Genomic DNA, 18,655 nt, shown 5'->3' with positions numbered 1-18,655 from the left:
ACACCAATATATGGCAGTAGGCAAGGTTAGTCCTCGCAGTTGTCTGGTCACAGATAATGTAATGTGCATTCAAGCATTTCACTGTGTGATTTTACACTTCATTACGACACACACTGTGTGTAATGCTAAGAGTCAATGGTCTTCAAAGACACTGCAGCTGAGACAGCAAAACAAAACTCGTATTGGCCCACGCTCCACTGTACTGTGTGTGTGTGTGTGTGTGTGTGTGTGTGTGTTTGTGTGTGTGTTAGACTCGCACTCTGGAACGACCTGTTCTCCTCTGACAAATGATTCAGTTTGCTGCCCGACTTGACTTTCCTGTTTAAGCTTTGGGTGTTAAAATGGAAAGCAGTGATTAAAAGGTGAGAGGGAAGTCCTTTTCTAAAACTAGAAGAGAGGGTAAGAATAAGAGGAAGACAGACGCACAAAAGGCTCACATGTCTGGCTGCTGTCATCAAGGTAGGCCTGCACTGACTGACTCATAGTTTGTCAAATCTGATATGCAATGTTGTTAGACCATAGTGTGCAGCTTAGAGTGGAGGTTTATCTGCATACAGGGCATCTGCTTTAGATAGTAAGTGCTTGAATCCAGTTTCTCTTGAATCTTTGCTTTTCATTCATCTCTTAACTGCTCAGCAGCATGATAATTACTGTGTTAACACAACTTCAAGGCAACTGTCTAGTGAATTTTACAGTAATATGTTGATCTAAAGTGCTAAAGGAGAAGGCAAGTGAACCACTTTCTGGTTTCAAAGAGAAGTCCGGTAGCCTTCTACTTAGCAGTTTGATTAGTAGGACCTGGATGACTGAGAATCATCACAGTGCTGCTAAATTAACAGATGACCTTGTATTGCATTTAATACATTTTTATGATGTCCAATAGTAAGCATTGAATGAATCTTCTTTGCCGAGAGGGTTTAAATATCAGAAAGGCATCCAGTGTTCCTACCGCTGTACCACTGCTGTCCTTTTTTTCTTTCTTTGAGGAGGTGATTCGAAAAACGCCGGTACAATACCTGTAGAGACAGTCTGTGTTGTGATTTTGCGTTGGTGTCCTCAACAACTCTGCAGCTTTCTACAGTTTAAGTTTTATTTTTAGCAGATTTACTCCCACATGTGTAAGATTTCACAACAATATTTCATAACTCAGACAACAAGCCAAAACAGTATTGACTGAAATGTCAGATACAGATGTGTGTCAGTACAAATATCAGCTAGGTATGTGACAGGGCTGTGCTATGAGCGAAGATGTGAGGAAGGTTTTTGTGTTCTGAGGTCAGCTTCAGTGCATGTCTTCAGCTGGCCATCACTATTTGATCCGGAGAAGGAATCTATAGTTTTAAACAGAAGTAGAGGCTCAAAGTTACAAAGTAAGACCCATCCATCTCAGTTCCCATTGTACTCCTCTGCACAATACTTCAATTAGTTTTTGATGAGGAGAAATTCTGTGATGCTCCTTTAATCTTCTAGATAACAGTCAGATGTGGAGATCACTGCCCTGGTTTGTGACTTATCATCATTTCTGCCTATGTGCAGACAATGATGTTCATGACTTAACATGAAAATGTGTGAATTCCAGCAGCCAATGAGTGTCAGTCATTCAGTCTTCCTGTTTAATCGGCCTGTGGTGGCCGCTACAGGTTGCTATGGGAGATAAGCGATGCAGATGTTGCTGGGCTAGAGAGAGAGAGAGAAAGATGGAAAGAGAGAGAGTAAAGAGGGAAGAGAGGACAAATTACCATAATGACACTGAGATAAAAGAGACACAACAGCAAGGACAAGAAGAGAAAAGTGACATATAGAGATGTTTTCTGAACTGACAGCGCAGCAGAAAGACAGATAGGGGTCTGTTGTCCTTGCTCTCGTCTGGACACAGTGGGAGATATACTTGAAGACTGAGCACACCGCCTGCACTCCATGATCCTGCTCGTACACTGCTGCAACGAGCTGCATCTGCGCTCCTTTTCAGCTGTCATAGTCAACTGTCTGGCACAGTAGATTAAGAAGTCACATTCGCTCTGGTCTGTACATAGAGAGGCAAACACGCACATCAGCGTAACGTGCAGCTGGCTGAGAGCACATGTCGGTTGCCAAAGCTTCTATCAAACTCAGATAGACCGCAGTTTTTATGGCTGGTCTGGCTGTCTGGTGTTGACTCTGCAGGTCCAGTCACAGCACTGTATCAGCTTACAACACCCTTAAATAGTTAATATTAACTCGTTGATAAGAGCTGTGTGTCTGGCAGTGTGTGGGTGTAGCACTGGGAGTGGCGATGATAGATTTATAGATTTTTCACAGGTGTCCAGTGTGCAGGTGCTGTCAAAATGTTGTTGTTTAGAGATTTTACAACTAGAACTGCCATTAAACAGCAGCTGAACACCTTTCCAGACCTAGCTTGAGGAGAAGCTACGGGTCATTGGTGATGTATTTATTTTTAGTTTCTCTTTCTTCATGGTTTATGATGTTGCTGATCGTGCAGAGCCGCTACTGCTCTGATACTATAAGTCGGTGCATGACAGGTCCTTCTACAGTATTTATTTAGTAGTTACATCGGGATAAACTGAAGCAATTTAACCCTCTGAATCCCAAAAATGACTAGAAGTAGAGAGAATTTTAAAAGACTTCTATGCACTGTGGCAAAGTTATAATGGTGTAAATAATACAAAAGGAAAAAAATATGATACATTTTTTAGGTTATTAATTTAGAAAAAAATTAAGAAAAAACAAGTATGTGCAATGTTTTCTCAGGTGCTCACAGGTGTTACTGATAGTGCAAATAAGGTGGCTTTATCTACTATAGATATGTAACTATTTACATTTTTTTCGATACTTGCCTCCTATCTTCTGTCTGTAAACACAGCCTGCAGTTCAGCCATGTCAGCTAAAAAGTCTTTGAATTTGTGTTACGTTACCGTTGGTTGCAGTGAAGTCACTAATGGCTTCATAGTTGCACCAAGAAGCACAGAGTTTTTTGTATTTCATAAGATGTGGTCAGTGGGAAGATTTTATTTTTGTAGAATTTATAAATTACACTAATAAAGTGCTTTTGATGACATATATAAATTTTAAGCTTTGGTTTGTTTCCTCAGTTGAACAGTTGCTCACAGATGAGTAGTTCAAGAACCTTTCCTGTCTCTGGCTTTAAATATAATGGTGTAATTTTGGCAGTTTTTACAAAACATAGCATCCATTTCAAACCCTCGGCAGGGTTTGGAGTCCAGAGAGTTAAAGAGGAAGCTTAATGCTGCATCTAATTTCTATATCAGGCCTGCTTTTGAGACTGTCTGCCTTCAAAACAGGCTCTTTTTTGTGAGCAGGAAGTTTTATTTGGCGCCAGGGATGGACATCATCTGTGTGTGAGAGAGTGAGTGTGTCCACGTGAACGCAGCAAAATCTGAGCACAAAGACCATGTAGACCATTATCACCCTCGCAGCTTGTTTATGTGGCAAGGTGGAAGGCCCCGGGGACGAGGACGTGTGAACGCACTCAAGGATGCTTGTGTCTGTGTGTTTATGTGCGTCTATGCTGCTTTCTGAGGAAGTGGTAACTTATCAGTGTGACTGCATGTGGGTGTGCGGGGCTGTGAGGAAAAGTCTGCACCCTGCCCTGCCCTCTTGACACAGCAAAAGTTTGTTCTTTGGAGGAGAGTTGTGCAGCCCAGAACCAGTGTTGTCAGTGTAATACCTCTACATTCAGACATTTGGGTTTTGAATTAGGTGTTGAAACACTTGCACAAGGTGTAAATTAGAGTCAACTAAAGGGTGAGGACTGAGCTGCTGTAGTGGCTAAATTTGTGCCGTCACTGTTTCAACCTGTTTTACATGCTTTACATTGTAATCTGTCTCTCTTTCAGTCTGCAGAGTTCTTCGATATGCTGGAGAGGATGCAGGTATGAGATACTCTCGGAATGTTGTTTCTTTCTCTGTTGTCGCCTTTGTATCTCTTCCTTTATTCGCCCTTCTTCCTTGCTTCTCCTGCTTCTTGACTAGTACTATTGAACAATAACTGCTTATTTGCAGTGTAGACATGCAAAGACGTGTCTGTTCTCTCTTGTCTCTCTGGCCACAATCAGATTTAACATACTACAGCGAGACTGACATTGATGATTCCATCGGCGTCGGTAAGCTCACAGTGTGTTTTCTCAGATTGGATAATGGGCATGCTGGGGCCAGAGAAGAATAGCTCTGGAAAGATCTGGACTGGTGTAACTATTTCTCCTTCTCTGTGTGGCACGCATTGATTTTATTTTCCTCTTCCTTTTAATGAAGTCTGTCTCTCTCTGTGTGTGACCACTTTTTTGCCCTCCATGAGCCCCTAAGGGCAGGGGCTTTGGGTAGTCAGGACAGATGGGGGTATAAAGGTAGAGGAGGAGGAGAATGGATGTGGGTGGAGAAATGAAAGAGACAGAAAAATGCAAGAAGGAAACATGCAGACAGAGAGAAAGAGAGATAGAAGTGCTTTTAGCAGGTTTGTGATTACATCTCAGAAATGTGTGAACTGGGCACTCGTACTAGGTCTGGAAAGTGGAAATGTTCGTAGGTTAAGAATAGAATGGCCTTTACTTTAACACCACCACATTTACTTTGCATAGATATGAATCCTGTAGGTGTGAAGTGAGCAGCCACCTGAAGGAAAAGACTTGGGGAAAGTTAGTTTATGCAGCGACCCTTGAAAGCAGCACATTAATCTTGCCACAAAAAAAAAAGAAAAAGAAATGGTGGTTCTTCCTCCTCTCTCCAGCAAAACCTCTAATTTTACGATTTGATTTTGATTCAAGGATTAGTCTGCTGATATTTTCTGTTTTAATTGGCCCCGTAGAAAGACCAAAACCACCTGAACCGACGAATATTTAAGGTCTTATGCCCACTATACTATTTGTCCAAGTCAGTCTCGTCGTCCATAATCATTAAAGCACCACATGTAACTTAATCACTTTCTGTATATGAAGATGAATGAACCTTCCATGGCATCACTCGTAGGTTTTCTGTTCAGCAGTTTAAAGCTCAGCTAAACTCCGTTAAATGCAGCTCTTCTAAAAATGAGTGGATTGTATGTAGAGGTTGGTCGTGTAAAGCATCTCTGCATAGACAGAATTTCCAGTCACTCACCTGTTTCTGAAGGCCGCCACGCTTTTGATTAAGCATTATTTTACTGGAAACACAGAGAACAGCTTTCAACCAAGAATCTGTTTCAAAAGCCAGATTCTACAGAAATCAAGAAGAAAGTTTAAATTTGACAGCACATATCATTTTTTAAATAAACTGCACCATAAACATCTACCCTACATCTTTGGACTTCCATGTGCCAAATGAGTTAAATGCACGTCTTCGCATATCCTCAGTCATTTGTTCTAATTATAAGTTAACCTTCCACTTCTCCTGAATTGTTTGATTAGCAGGTGCACAGCACAAATGGTGTCTCACACTTTAATTTTAACTAAGCTACAACAAGTTTTACAAGGAATCCTACAATGAAGCAGCTAATGTATACCCCAAAAAAGATACCACCATTTCTATGGTTCTCATCACCTTCTCTAGCTCTTTGTTTCTGATGGTACCATTTATCCCAGTAGCTGAGAGGCATCTTATACAACTCTTCTGTGATTAATACAGAGGACACCATAGTAACATCACATCACATCAACAGCAACTCTTTATTTCTCTCCTTGACAGTAAATCGAACACACAGACTTTCTGTAACTATGCTGATCTAGTTTTGTTACAGATGACTAAACTAAACTTTACAACCCTTTATAGCAACACCTTTCTGTCAGTGTGGTAATGCACTGCTGCTTTTTTACACATCAGGGGAGACTCACTTCTCACAACAAACCCACGAGTTTTCGTCACTGTCCGTCTTTAACTGGATGTGCAGTCAGCCTGTGGGTGTTCTCAGCATAGTAACAATATTAATTCATGTTGTTCTTCAGTTTATTTTTAACCCTGTTAGACAGAGATGGCTGTCCATTTAGGGTAAGAAGATCCTTTCTTTAACAAATGTACTAAAACCACACAAATGTTACTTAAAGTGAAAGCCATATAAATAGGTAAATGTACTGGAGTAATAAAAGTAAAAGTACTGAATCTGTTAAGGGTAATAAGAATTGGAATCATTATCATACCAATAATACCTAACCCAAACTACAGTTGTCTTGAACAAGGTATCTATACATAGACGTCAAAACCGTTTGTTGTACCAGACTGTAAACATGATTACTTCTGCTGTAAAACTGATCATATTTACATGGAGGTTGACTCGATTTCAGAGTCTGTGCATTGTCTTTGTCTTTTCACCTCACATTCAAGGGATTGAGCTCAAAAATAATATAAAAATACAGTATCGCAACACTTTGAATCAATCTTTTGATTTATGGCAACTAAAAAAATTGTTTCCAATCAGTGACCCTTACTGAATCAGGAGACTTTGTTTTTTTCTCGACAATCAAAGGTGTTTTTACTTTTGTTACTACTTATTTCATTATTGCTGGAAGAATAGCAAGTTTTTGGGTTGATGTCTCATTACAAATTAGGGCTTTCCACAGTATTTCAAAGAAATTTTAAACTGTCAAAATCAACATAAATATGAGCGCAAAGTTTTTAGGCTGACAGCTGCTAGGCCAACCTCTGTCAGATTTTCTTCAGCAGCTTTTTCATGTTTTTGTTCATGTAGTAGCTTTAAAGAGATTAATTCATTCAACAACAACATTCTCAGGCAATTAACTTCTATTATTTATATTTTAGATTGCAGTTTTGGAACTGAACACAGGCCATATTGCCCACGGAAATTTAACCTGCAGGTCCTTTAAAACACCGTCTTAAGTGTCTGAGTCTGTCCAGGTATGCTCAGCAGGTTAAAGAGGGACTTGAAATCTTGAACTCATAGTGGAGAAAATAATTGTCAAGCCAATAATTCTGCAGTGCAACAGTTTTAAATCAAGTAACACAATGATTTGAGTTCAAATCATGCGTAATATTAAATTGATGCAATTACTAGTAATCAGCAACAAGTTAATTTACTCTTTGAAATACTGTAAATGTCCCTCTTTTTAAATTCTTACATATTAGGTGGGATTTTATAAATTTGTGGCTGCATTTAATTTGTTTTCAATAAGAAAAAATTAAGATAACACCTGTGATTTTGAAATATAATTCCCAGAGGAGATAGGACAGGTCTCAGGGCGATGGAGGAGGAGAACCTGATTGAACACATTGGTTATTTACAAGGTGTGACTAGTTGATAACAGCCAGTTAAAGCGGTGATCAAAGAGTCACACATGCACACACATAAACACTAGTATGCGGTGAAAGTGCGAGCGTCATCTGTCTTTCCTGAAACTCAGCTTGCATCAGCCAACATTTGGAACTCGGTCTTCAAAGTGTGTTTCAGGATAGCGATGATGAAGGTCACTGTTTTGATCGCCATCTCTCGTCTTTCTTCCTCTCCTTCTAATTTCACCCCTTTTCACCTGTCTCCCCCTCCTCTTCCTTTGTTTTCTCTCTACATCGCCATCTCTCCAGCTGAAAATTGAAGCCTAGTAACAAGGCTTTTGTGATCAGTCTCATATTGTTGACAAAGATTCCCTCGTGAGCGTAACAGCTGCTCCGTCAATATGCACTCAGACAGACACGAACCACTACAGACTCGACTTAAAAGTGCACGTGATCACTTGTGTGTCCATATACTGGGGTCCATGGGTCTTCACTGTTCAAATGAGTGTTGCCTCATTCTTGGTATGATTGGAAGCGATGATAGTGGGGTGTATGTTGAGAACACTGAATCCCCACACATGCTTTTATCTCCTCGCTCTTATGCTCAGTCATGTAGACGACCTGCTCCTCTGGGCCTCCATCGTAATTGGGCAATTTTCTCTGTGTCTCCCAGATTGGTTTTCATATCTCCATAGATACACAGCAGCACTAAAGACTGGAGAAGGCTTTAGAGCCGCTGTGTCCCAACAAACGATGATAACAAGTGAAGGATGGAACATTTTATGTGTGGAAGCTGGACTCAGAAGGAGCGGATGACTAAGTGTCTGCAATACCTGTGTGTATGTGTGTGTGTGTGTGTGTGTGTGTGCAAAGGAGAGTATTACAGCATGCGTGACTCACCCAGTTGTCATCTTGCAACTGAGACAGTGAGGTCTGAAAACAAGAATTTCGTCTTTCGAACCCATTTCTTAATACACATAAATGAACTGAACTTGCTTTTTGACCTTTGTTGTTTTTCCATCCTCATGCTGCGATCGGACACTAATCAGGTCCCCAAAGCTGAAGAGACCAAAAAATGGAAGGTGGTGACCAGATGCACACTTCTTCATGTCTTCTCTATGGATCTCATTAGTTTGTGTGATTATGTGGCCTCCATCTTCTCTCCTCGTTGTTGTCCATCACTGCTTCATCTCACCTCCTGATTTGCTCATTATCCTGTTTGGTTCCTCAGCTGTCTGCTTATGAGGGATGCTCAACACCCCCGAGAACATTTTTCAGATTTTTCACAGGGACTTGAGAGGACAAAATCAATAGCCTCCTGATCTGATTGATTAAAGGTTGAATGAACTCCAACTGTCAATTGATCCTCTCCGGCCTGCCAGTATCCTGACTCCTGCTGCTGCAGAATATAAATGACTGGCTGGCTGTAGCCCTGCGCTCTCAGCGGCGCAGACAGGCCTCAGCAGTATTTAGAGGTCAAACACAGGAGCTACGCTAGCAGACTGCCAAAGGCTCCTAACGGCTCTTAACCTCAGGGGCTGCTGAATCAAAACAGCTCTGACATCATCAAGGGGTGACACGCCCTCACTGATGGACGCTGATGACTTTGCATTTCACGCTGTTGCATCAGTGCCTGAAAGTCTATTTGGCATAATAAATTGTGTTACTCTTTTGTGTCTGTGTGCGTGGCTGTGTGTGCAACTTTACCATTGTGGCAGAAATCAGTGAAGTTCACTTCAGTTGAAATGGGTCTTTTTAACGGTGTGTGTGTCCTCTGTTTTTCAGGATGACTACATCCCCTATCCACGGATAGAAGATGTAAGTAGCTCACAGAATACCTTTAAAACACATATCTACAGCCTTCTCATGTGTAGCCATTTGCTTGTAGATTTTAATACAATAGTACAACAATCTAGCACATTTTTTGAGATCTATAAATATCTAATAAATAGATTTACTAACATCTTTCAACCTTGGGGTCAATTTGACTCCAGCAATTTAAACCTCCAGATAATTATTAGAATTACAATTCTTCCCTAAATTTAAATAATTTCCTACGGGATGAATAAAGTAGATCTGATGTGTCAGGTACTTTATGTCTTTTTGTTGACTACCTAAGTAGACCTTTCAGTCAAACAACCCTCCACCCACTCCCTCATACATCCAGAATACCTGTGATGCGACTGGAGAAATCTGCAGATCACATTAAAATCTCACAGACTGACCTCGGACTTGAGAGGGATATCTTTTGGTGTTTCAGTGGCTTTATATTATTTCAAAGCACACATTTTTGTTGTGTAAAACATTTGGAATGAAACAACTTCAGGGAAAAATGAACACAACTTCAAGACGTTTAGGGCCCTAAAGTTTTTGAAGATTCTACAATGTTATAGTGACCTTAATATCGTCTAAAACAACCAAAACAAAATGGTGTAAAATGTTGATATTTCTTCTCGTTCCTCATGGGGGATCCAGGCTAAAAGTCTGGGGTGAAATTGACCTCAAAGAACACTGATGAGCACAATATGTGTATATAACATTGAAAACAAATCAGCACAGTAAGTTTATATTGACCCAGTTGTCCCCATTAAATTAGGAAAAGTCATTAAAAATGAAGAAAAGTCATTTGTTTAGACAGGTTCAACTGGCCCCAAAGATATCTGGAGGGTTAACAAACACTGCATATAAAGGTCCAGTTCAGAATTTTGCACGACCCTGTTGTTTTTATTTTTGCTAAAACGTGTATTTTTTTCCTGCCTCTCGATTCTTCCTGTCCTCAGGTTCTGGAGAAAGGCGGCCCCTACCCCCAGGTCATCCTCCCGCAGTTTGGCGGTTACTGGATTGAGGATGTGGAGGCACCAGCAGGAACTCCGTCCTCATCAGAGTCCAGCTTCTGTGAGGAGGAGGATGGAGGAGAGGGCATGAGTCCTGGTGGGGGGCACAGCTATCGTCTGGAGTGTAACAGCACGGCCCGAGCTTACCGCAAACACTTCCTAGGCAAGGTTAGTGTGTGTTTTTATTAACCAATCAAGTGTGTTATAGTCTTTGGGCTAAAATCTGTCTCCCTTTCCATCTTCTCTACACTCGTCTCATACACCCAGGAGCACATGAACTACTACTGCACTGGCAGCAGCATAGGAAACCTCATCATGTCTCTGAAACACGAGGAGGCCGAGGGGCAAGAGTTTCTACGCATCATGCTCAGGTACAATGAGACAAATGCACTGTCAGTGTCTTAACTGGATGTGATTCATACGCATTGCTGTCAACTGCAGGATATTACGTTCATTTTTAACAGAGTAGCTCTCTTTGTCTGTTAGCAACCCGTGCTGTCTGATTTTTTTATATTCTTCATATCATCATATCAATGACTGTTCATAATTTAGTCTACCACAATCATAACAGGACTAAAAATCTTGATGTGATGGATCAGCATTTAAACACATAAAATAAAACATCTGAGGCTATTAGCTTTTTAATTTAATTATAATCTAAATAATTTAAAATATAGAGTGTGACAATTCAAGGTTTGTTGATAAAATTATAAATTATCCTGAGTGGAACATGAATGCCTTCACCACATTATATGTTAGTCTATCAAAGTCACAAATTTCATCCCCATAGTAGCGCTAGAAGAAAAGTCACTGTGTTACCAATTTCAGACAAATTCATCCTCTGGGGATCATGCATATCTGTGTAAAAGGTTGCAGTCCATGTAAAGGTTTTTGTGTAATCTCAGTTTGCTTCAGAATTGTGCTCAACAAACCGTCCAACCAACACTGCTATGAATTCATAAAATCAAAGTAATGATAAATCGGGCTCATCCAGATGCTGCCTCAAGCCATTACCGTGGTGTGAGTCCTACCTCACCCTCCTCTGTTGCTGCAGCTCTGTGCTTTCTTTGTCGTATTTAACTCTGACCTGATTTGCGGTGTTGTAATGGACAGCTTCCTCCGCTGTTGTCATGGTCGATGACATTTTCATTAACAGACGAGAAAAACAATGGCATAATGTTTTGTTTTTGCTCCGCCTATGTGGGCGCCGCAGAGAAGACTGCAGCCAGGTGGTGGCTAATCTCTTCAACAGTTGACAGTTCATAATATCACCAGTATGACCACATTTGGTAACAGTCGGACCAGCACTAATCTCTTCACTGCTCAGACTTGTTGAGACTAAACTCAGCATGATCAGAGCTTTCATCTAATTTCCCTCAGACAGTGGACTGCATATGAACTAGGTGTTATCTAACGCAGTCGTCAAAGTGAGATCATTAGACACCAGCGGTGGTTGTGAGATGATTTCCAGAAATCAAATCAAATCGAAACATGATTAGAAACAGCATGTCTTGGTCATATTTCTTCCAAAAGATAAATGTAGTTGTGAAACGGACATCCTCTGTGAATCTGCTGCTTCTGCATAATACATGGATGTACTCGGATTCTAGGCTGTTGTGTTCTTTTATTTGGTCATGATGCCCGTGTATTGGAAGGACTGAAAAAAATAAGAATAAAAATTGTAAATTGACTGGCTGCCAAGCAAAACTGTAGCAATAAAGCAAAATTACGAATTTCAGTACAGTGCAGATTTACATTTAATGTCTGTATTTTTAACTAATTGTCTGTACAATTACAATGCAAAACCAGAAAACTACTGGAATATGTCATCCCCCCCCTTAAAAAGACATCATTTGTATGGGGTCGGAAGTCTCTGGCATCTTTTTTGGGGTTACGAGCAGAAAAGTTTTGCAACCTCCAACAAAACTCATCAAAAGTTACAACGTCTCTTTGATGGGACAAATTCCTCACAAACCAAACCTCTTCTTTTATTCACTTTGCAGGTCGAGGACCAAAACAGTCCATGATAGAATCTCTTTAGCAGGAATCAACCAGCTGCCCAGTGTACCTCAGATCGCCAAGGTGAGACACAAGCACACAAGGTTTAAAAACAGGCATTTTTCATGAATTTTCCTACACTGTATACACACATATCGAAATATAATGGCAGCTGTAAGTGCTGGAGTTCATACATGAAGGCTGGCTCATTATAAACTGAAGGAGATGATAAGATTTCAGCAGCCATAAAACACAAGATAAAATATGACATTCAATCAATAAGGTAGACGTAACAGAACAAGACAATTTAAAGGCACAAAACAAACACATAAAACAAAAAAAGTCGTAATAAAAAGTAGGATGTATATTAACTACCCTTTATATTTCTTTATTTGAAGATGAAACCAAGCATCATACTCCTACAGTGATGGAGATTAAAGCAATATATCACCAAATTAGAAGGCAATAATATAGTTTAACTCTTAAATACATTTGTAAACAATAAATTCTGTTACCTTCAGTGTTTTGAGTCTTAGTGTTGGTTGACTTTTTGGTGAAGATGATGACATTTCTTTCACAGGATGTCAGTCAAATACGTTTTTTTCATTCTTTTTGTCTCCCAGCTTTTGTGTGATGACGCCACAGGGCTGAAGTTCAACCCGGTCCTCTACCCTCGGGTGAGTTTATCCTCGGCTCCCACACCTCAGCCTCCTCATGACCAGTTTGCCCTCAGCTCCTCCAAACGCATTCACTCAAGCTGACATGAGCTATACCTGCGTCTGCTGAGAGATAAAGAGGAGCGGCAGAGTCAGAAATGCTAATGCTACATTCAGTATTGTCTGCCACATCTTTCCAGTAACCTTCGTGAATAGCTTTTCATAAATTCTGCACATTTATAAATATTTCATGCACTCACTTAAGGGCATTTAACTGATGCGTTGTTTCCTTTAATTATTTTTGCCAGCCTCACCCACCTGACCCAGCGCATACATTAACTTTCCAACCCTTTCTCACTAGAAAACAGTAGCACCCTATATATATCATGTTTTACCCCTCATAAGCCCCCTACCTCTCTAACACCTGCCCCACTCGGCAAGCAAATTATTCAAAAGTGACAGATGAGAGGACAACTTTCTAAAATGGACGTGATGGATGCTGCTCGTCCTCCTCCTGTGAGCCTGGTGGAGGAGTGTGATGAAGCATGCTTTCAGCTTGTGCCTCAGGGAAGGAAAAAAAACCATCTGTGTCTCCGTATGCAAGAGACAGCGACGGGATCACTGCCCTCGCTGGGGGCCGCGACAGTTTGTTGCATATCAGCCTTACGTAACAAGGGCCCAATAAACCTGCCCCAGAGACGTGTCGGAGAGGAGGAAAACATGTTTTCCTAACTGCTACAGCACACAGAATGTGTTTAATAGCCATGAGGAGAGAGTATGAATTAGCTGTTTGTGTCTTTGAACAGGGCTCCCAGTTGATAGTGGCGTATGATGAACACGAGGTGAACAACACGTTCAAGTTTGGTGTCATCTACCAGAAGTTTGGACAGGTGAGCGATTTTACACTGGAAAAAATGCCCCTCTTGAAATTAGGTAGGATATTTAGAGTCTTAAGATCTCAAAATTAGCTGGGAAAACTTATTTTATGTGATATTTTACCAGGATTGTCAAGCTTAGGTGTCTTAAAATAAACCAGACATGCTCAAAAAAATAGCAGTTTTTCACTCAAAAATAGATTTTTGATTTCATGTCACCTCCTAATTTGAGATGTTTTAACCCTCCTGTTGTCCTCATTCATGGACACCAAAAAATCTTGTTTCCATGTCCGAAAAAAATCCAAAAATTCAGCGAAAAAAATTCCCAAATTTCAGAAATTTGCAAAATATTCAGGAAGAAAATTCCAATAATTCCTTAAAAGTTTTATTTTTTAAAAAAAGAAAATCCCTCAAATTCTGCAAGAAAATTCCTGTAAATATTTTCGAAAAATGAGTAAAAAATCTTTTTAAAAAAAAGAAAAAAATATGTCTAAAGCGATTGCATATATATCAGTAAAACTTCTAATATTTTCTTTAAGAACATTCACAAAAAAATAAACCAAAATCCAGCGAAACTCACTGAAAACTCACTGGATTTTGGTTGATTTTTCTGATCTGTTTTTTCCATCAAAAATGTTCAAAAATTTCCCAAAAATGTTGAAAATGTCGACATCAGAAGTTTCACTGTGAAAATACTTTTTTTCCCACATTTTCAAACTTTAAAAACGGGTCAATTTGACCCGCAGGACAATATGAGGGTTAAACTTATTTCATGTTTTCTTGTAAAATTCAACTCAAAACAAGATATTTTCAAGATTGTTTGACTTAACACGATATTTAAGATGCATTGTCTTAAAACAAGTCCCTCCATCTTGCTGTAATGTCATTTGTTAAGTGAATTTATCTCAAATCAAGTGGGATGAGACATTTTGACTAAAAATAAGACAAACAGACTTGGTAAGATTTTGAGTTTTTGCAGTGTCATGTCAGTCTGCTCCCATTTACCTCAATTACACCGTCTGATTCTATGCACCACTTCACCTCCTGTGCCTTCTCTCTGTTTTCTGTCCTCGTCTACTATTTATGTGTGCTTTCCTCCCAGACATCAGAGGAAGAGTTGTTTGGGAACAATGAGGAGACGCCTGCTTTCAAGGAGTTTCTCAGTATCTTAGGAGACAACATTGAACTCCAGGATTTTAAAGGGTAACAGCAGCAGCACAGTGAGACTCAGTGATGGAAAACAAGCAGAATGAAATGTTATAAAAGTGAATATAAAACAGCAAAGCAGAATTGAGTAACATAAAAATAAATAGAGACCAGAAAATACGGTGCACAAAGATAAAAAATAAGGATGTGTGAGTGTGTGCAGTGGAGGAAAATAGCAGGCTTTAATTACTGTAACCTTGGAGCAATTTGTCCTGCTGTTTTAGACTCAGCAGGCGACTGGGATAAACTGCTTAGTGCAACAGATCCGAGGGAAGAAAGTGCCACATAGACAAGTAATCCGAGCCTTGTATAGTCTGTTTGTTGCGTTGTAGGCTTTTTTCTTTCGTATTACACTTGTTACTTTCGCTGTTCGGGATCCTTTGAATTGTAATTGACACGTTACGGCTAAATACTTGTGGACAGCACAGGAAGCTAGTTCAAATGTGACAAAACTGATGCATGAAACACAAAGCTTATCTTGTAAATGACGGCTGGAGACCACACAGAGAGCATGACACCTGCGCTTTGATGGTGTGACAGGTTCCGCGGTGGGCTGGACGTGTCTCACGGACAGACCGGGTTTGAATCCGTCTACACCGTCTTCAGACAGAGAGAGATTATGTTCCATGTGTCAACTAAGCTTCCCTTCACCGAGGGCGACGTTCAGCAGGTATCAGGCTTTGATTCTGCATTTATTATTGTGACATTGAATGCACGATGGATTTAGGTGCCACGTAAGGATGCTTGTGCTCAAAAAGCACTTAAATTAAATCGGTTTGGTCTGGTTATTGACAGTGTGTTACGCTGTTCTAATAAAAAAACGAAATTGCTATTATGTAAGCTATGGCTAAATGTTAAATCAAACGCTTGCTCTTTGATGTGAAGCCTCTTAAATCCTCGTAAGACATAAATAAATAAAGTCTTCTTGCATTCAGTGGTTTATATGTCACAGAACCAGAAGCTTTGTGCTCCTAAAAATCTGAGGTCGACAAATAAATCTTTTCTCCTCAGCTCCAAAGGAAGAGGCACATAGGGAATGATATTGTAGCTGCAGTTTTCCAGGAAGAGGCCACACCGTTCGTTCCAGACATGATCGCCTCCAACTTTCTTCACGCTTACGTGCTGGTGCAGGCTGAAAACCCCTGTACAGAACACACCACATACAAGGTACAGACCAGAGCATTGTGCTAAAATGATGCTGCTTCTGCTCAGACAAGCTGTACAGTGCTGAAACTACAAATGGGCTTTGTTCAGCGGGCAATGGGAAGAGAATCTAATTATGTACATATAAATAACAAAGTACATGATGACTCGTTCTTCATTCATGATGCTTTCTTCCCAAGTTTCCCCCACACTGTGTTTCCTGCTCTCAGCTTGAAACCTGAGCTGTCCTGAAAAAAACACTCATAATATGTGACTGTTTTTGCTTTACGTCAACAGGTGTCTGTTACAGCGAGAGAGGATGTACCTTCTTTTGGACCCCCTCTCCCAAACCCAGCAGTCTTCAAGAAGGTGAGGGACAGAAATGATCTGTGTGTATTAAAAAAAAAAAAAAAAAAAAAAAAAAATTGGAACATAATTCACTTTTTTTACTTGAGCACAAATGATTGGTGACCTTACTTGAACTTAAGCCTTTTGATTGGAATGATTTTTGTTAATTATTGTCACCAAAGAGTTTAAATCTTCCTTTATTTTCCTGGAAACAGATGTATTTTGAATCTATCTTTTGGTAGTCAGCCACACTGTGCAAAAAGGAAAGCAAAAAATGATCTATTTTGATGTATCTAATAGATTATGTTGTCTTTAATAATAAGAGTTCTGTAGCATGTAAAACATTTGATCTACAAATGTTAAATTATAATGATTATGGCCCATGAATAACTTGCCAAGGGATACCTGTTTGTTTGCTTTTATCAGTATAGTTCAGCATTTATTGAACTATACTGTTCAGCTCTCTGGTTTGAGAGTTGTGGGAGAAATTTGACACTAGTCTGATGTCTGTGCAGTGAATCGACAGCCAGCAGCTGGGTAGCTTAGCCTAGCCTAAAAACTGGGAAGGCAAAGCCTGGCTCTGTGCAAAGGTAGCTAAACCCACCTCCCAGCAACTTCCTGCAATCTCTGCTGGTTGCCTGGCAACTGCTTCAGTCCCAGCCAAGAAGTAGTCTGAGGACATCATCGTCCTCCCCTCCTAAAACGGAGAACTGTTGTTTTAAACAAAAGAAATGTACCATGTTTAGCGAGCTTTAGAGATGCTGCTGATGGATTTTGTCAGAGCTCATTTTATTCCTTTTGGATTTCCCCCCGTTGCTTCAGTGTGCTGTAGCTTTTCTGTGCTTTTAAAAGATCTGAAAACTTACAAAGCCCAAAGTCCACACCAAAGGGAGCTTTCTCTCCCACAGTAAACATGGCTCCCTACTTCCCTGAAATGCCTCGTTTGAAGTTGAAGCCTTTTTCCTGTGACTGGTCTATGTCCCCATGTAAAGCATGTGCATAACACCTGCCTAGCAGCATGTTTTGGCCACGCCTTCCAACAAAGAATGAGCAGCTGCCATTATTTCTGTGTTAGAGCTACAGCTTCATGCTCATGGATCTGGAGGTTAAGACAAAGAAACAACTCACAGACCTGAAAAAAATCACCAAAAATCGCAGTTCTACGCTGAGCTTCATAATTACTCTTCAATAAACCTATGAGTGAGCTCACAGAGGGTTCATCCATGTTTATATACAGTTTGAGTTTTAGTAAGCATCACGTTTATTGGGCCAGCTGAACAATCGGTGCAGTCTTGGTTTATGGGGTCTTAAACACACAGGAGCTAAAATGGAGCGTTCCAGACACGTGTTGAGAAGAAGTGCTGCAGCAACGAATAATATGATATAAATAATAGTTTTGTTTAACTTTAAAGCAGAGAAACATAATATAGTAGACCCCAAAAAGAAAATTATGAACCCGTGAATGTGCATAATATGGGCCCTTTAACTTTTAACTCCCTTTACTGAAAAGGCATTGGCTTAAACAATGTTTTAATGAGTCATTTAAACAATGCTAGTTTGATTTGACTCTGTGCTCACCTTACATAAATGACTGCTGGCTATCACATTACTTTTAATGGACAGGCATAAGAATGGTATTTAATTAACCATTATCAGAATTCACAGCCAAAAAGCAAATAAATGTGTTTACATAAATGACAGTTCATTCTTTTGAATATCACTCAGTTTAGTTGAAAGAATTTGCAGTTTTTAAAAGGATTCAGTATTTCTTTTGATATGCTGCTCTATTCACAAAACAGCTGCTCCAGTGAAATATTAAAAATGCCATTATATTTGGTGGCAGACATACTAAAAAACATCTTCATCTCTCATTTGCACATTAACTAACTAAGGTGAGATACTTTATTCCAGGATATTGTTACAAAGATGAAGCTGCACTAAAAAAAAAAAGAAAAGTCTGACCTCAAGATTCAGAAGAAGATTCAATTACTCACTAAGACATGATTTGCACAATATGTGTACAAAAGAGAGGATCTGCGGCATATGGGAATTTAAATCTGTGAGGTTTATGCTTGTGATAAGACTCAGCATGCCGCAACACCGTAATCTGTACGGTGCTGATAAAGGTCGCCTTTTCCTTGGCGTTTTTAACACCCTGCACCCCTTCTTGCTCACCATCTAACTCCTTTCACCTCTCTCCTTGTTTCTCTTTCAAGGGTCCCGAGTTTCGAGACTTCCTGCTGACAAAGCTGATCAATGCTGAAAACGCCTGCTACAAATCTGACAAATTCGCCAAACTGGAGGTGACACACGCTCACACAGTTACACTCCAACACCACAGCGTGCCTTCAATCACTGTTCCGTTTCATCCGGTATCTCCTTCTCG

General features: G+C 40.1%; 1 protein-coding gene across 5 annotated transcripts in view; it reads left to right on the top strand.

Annotated features, from left to right (window-relative positions):
- rap1gap2a (RAP1 GTPase activating protein 2a) overlaps window positions 1-18,655 on the top strand; it is a 117,524-nt gene that overhangs the window by 90,799 nt on the left and 8,070 nt on the right. For 4 of the 5 annotated variants that reach the window (XM_022190725.2, XM_022190724.2, XM_051957892.1 and 1 more), the window contains 13 exons: window positions 3,855-3,890; window positions 8,259-8,291; window positions 8,995-9,027; window positions 9,990-10,211; window positions 10,311-10,414; window positions 12,047-12,125; window positions 12,665-12,718; window positions 13,504-13,587; window positions 14,675-14,775; window positions 15,319-15,448; window positions 15,790-15,945; window positions 16,219-16,290; window positions 18,486-18,572. In XM_022190725.2, coding sequence (XP_022046417.2) covers window positions 3,855-3,890; window positions 8,259-8,291; window positions 8,995-9,027; window positions 9,990-10,211; window positions 10,311-10,414; window positions 12,047-12,125; window positions 12,665-12,718; window positions 13,504-13,587; window positions 14,675-14,775; window positions 15,319-15,448; window positions 15,790-15,945; window positions 16,219-16,290; window positions 18,486-18,572 — 1,191 coding nt within the window. The remainder of the gene's footprint in view (window positions 1-3,854; window positions 3,891-8,258; window positions 8,292-8,994; window positions 9,028-9,989; window positions 10,212-10,310; window positions 10,415-12,046; window positions 12,126-12,664; window positions 12,719-13,503; window positions 13,588-14,674; window positions 14,776-15,318; window positions 15,449-15,789; window positions 15,946-16,218; window positions 16,291-18,485; window positions 18,573-18,655) is intronic. The other variant, XM_022190722.2, reaches the window with a different exon arrangement.

Source organism: Acanthochromis polyacanthus, chromosome 13, assembly GCF_021347895.1.
Source record: "Acanthochromis polyacanthus isolate Apoly-LR-REF ecotype Palm Island chromosome 13, KAUST_Apoly_ChrSc, whole genome shotgun sequence".
In the NCBI taxonomy this organism is placed as follows: Eukaryota; Metazoa; Chordata; class Actinopteri; family Pomacentridae; genus Acanthochromis; species Acanthochromis polyacanthus.
This window is presented reverse-complemented; position numbering and strand designations above follow the sequence as displayed.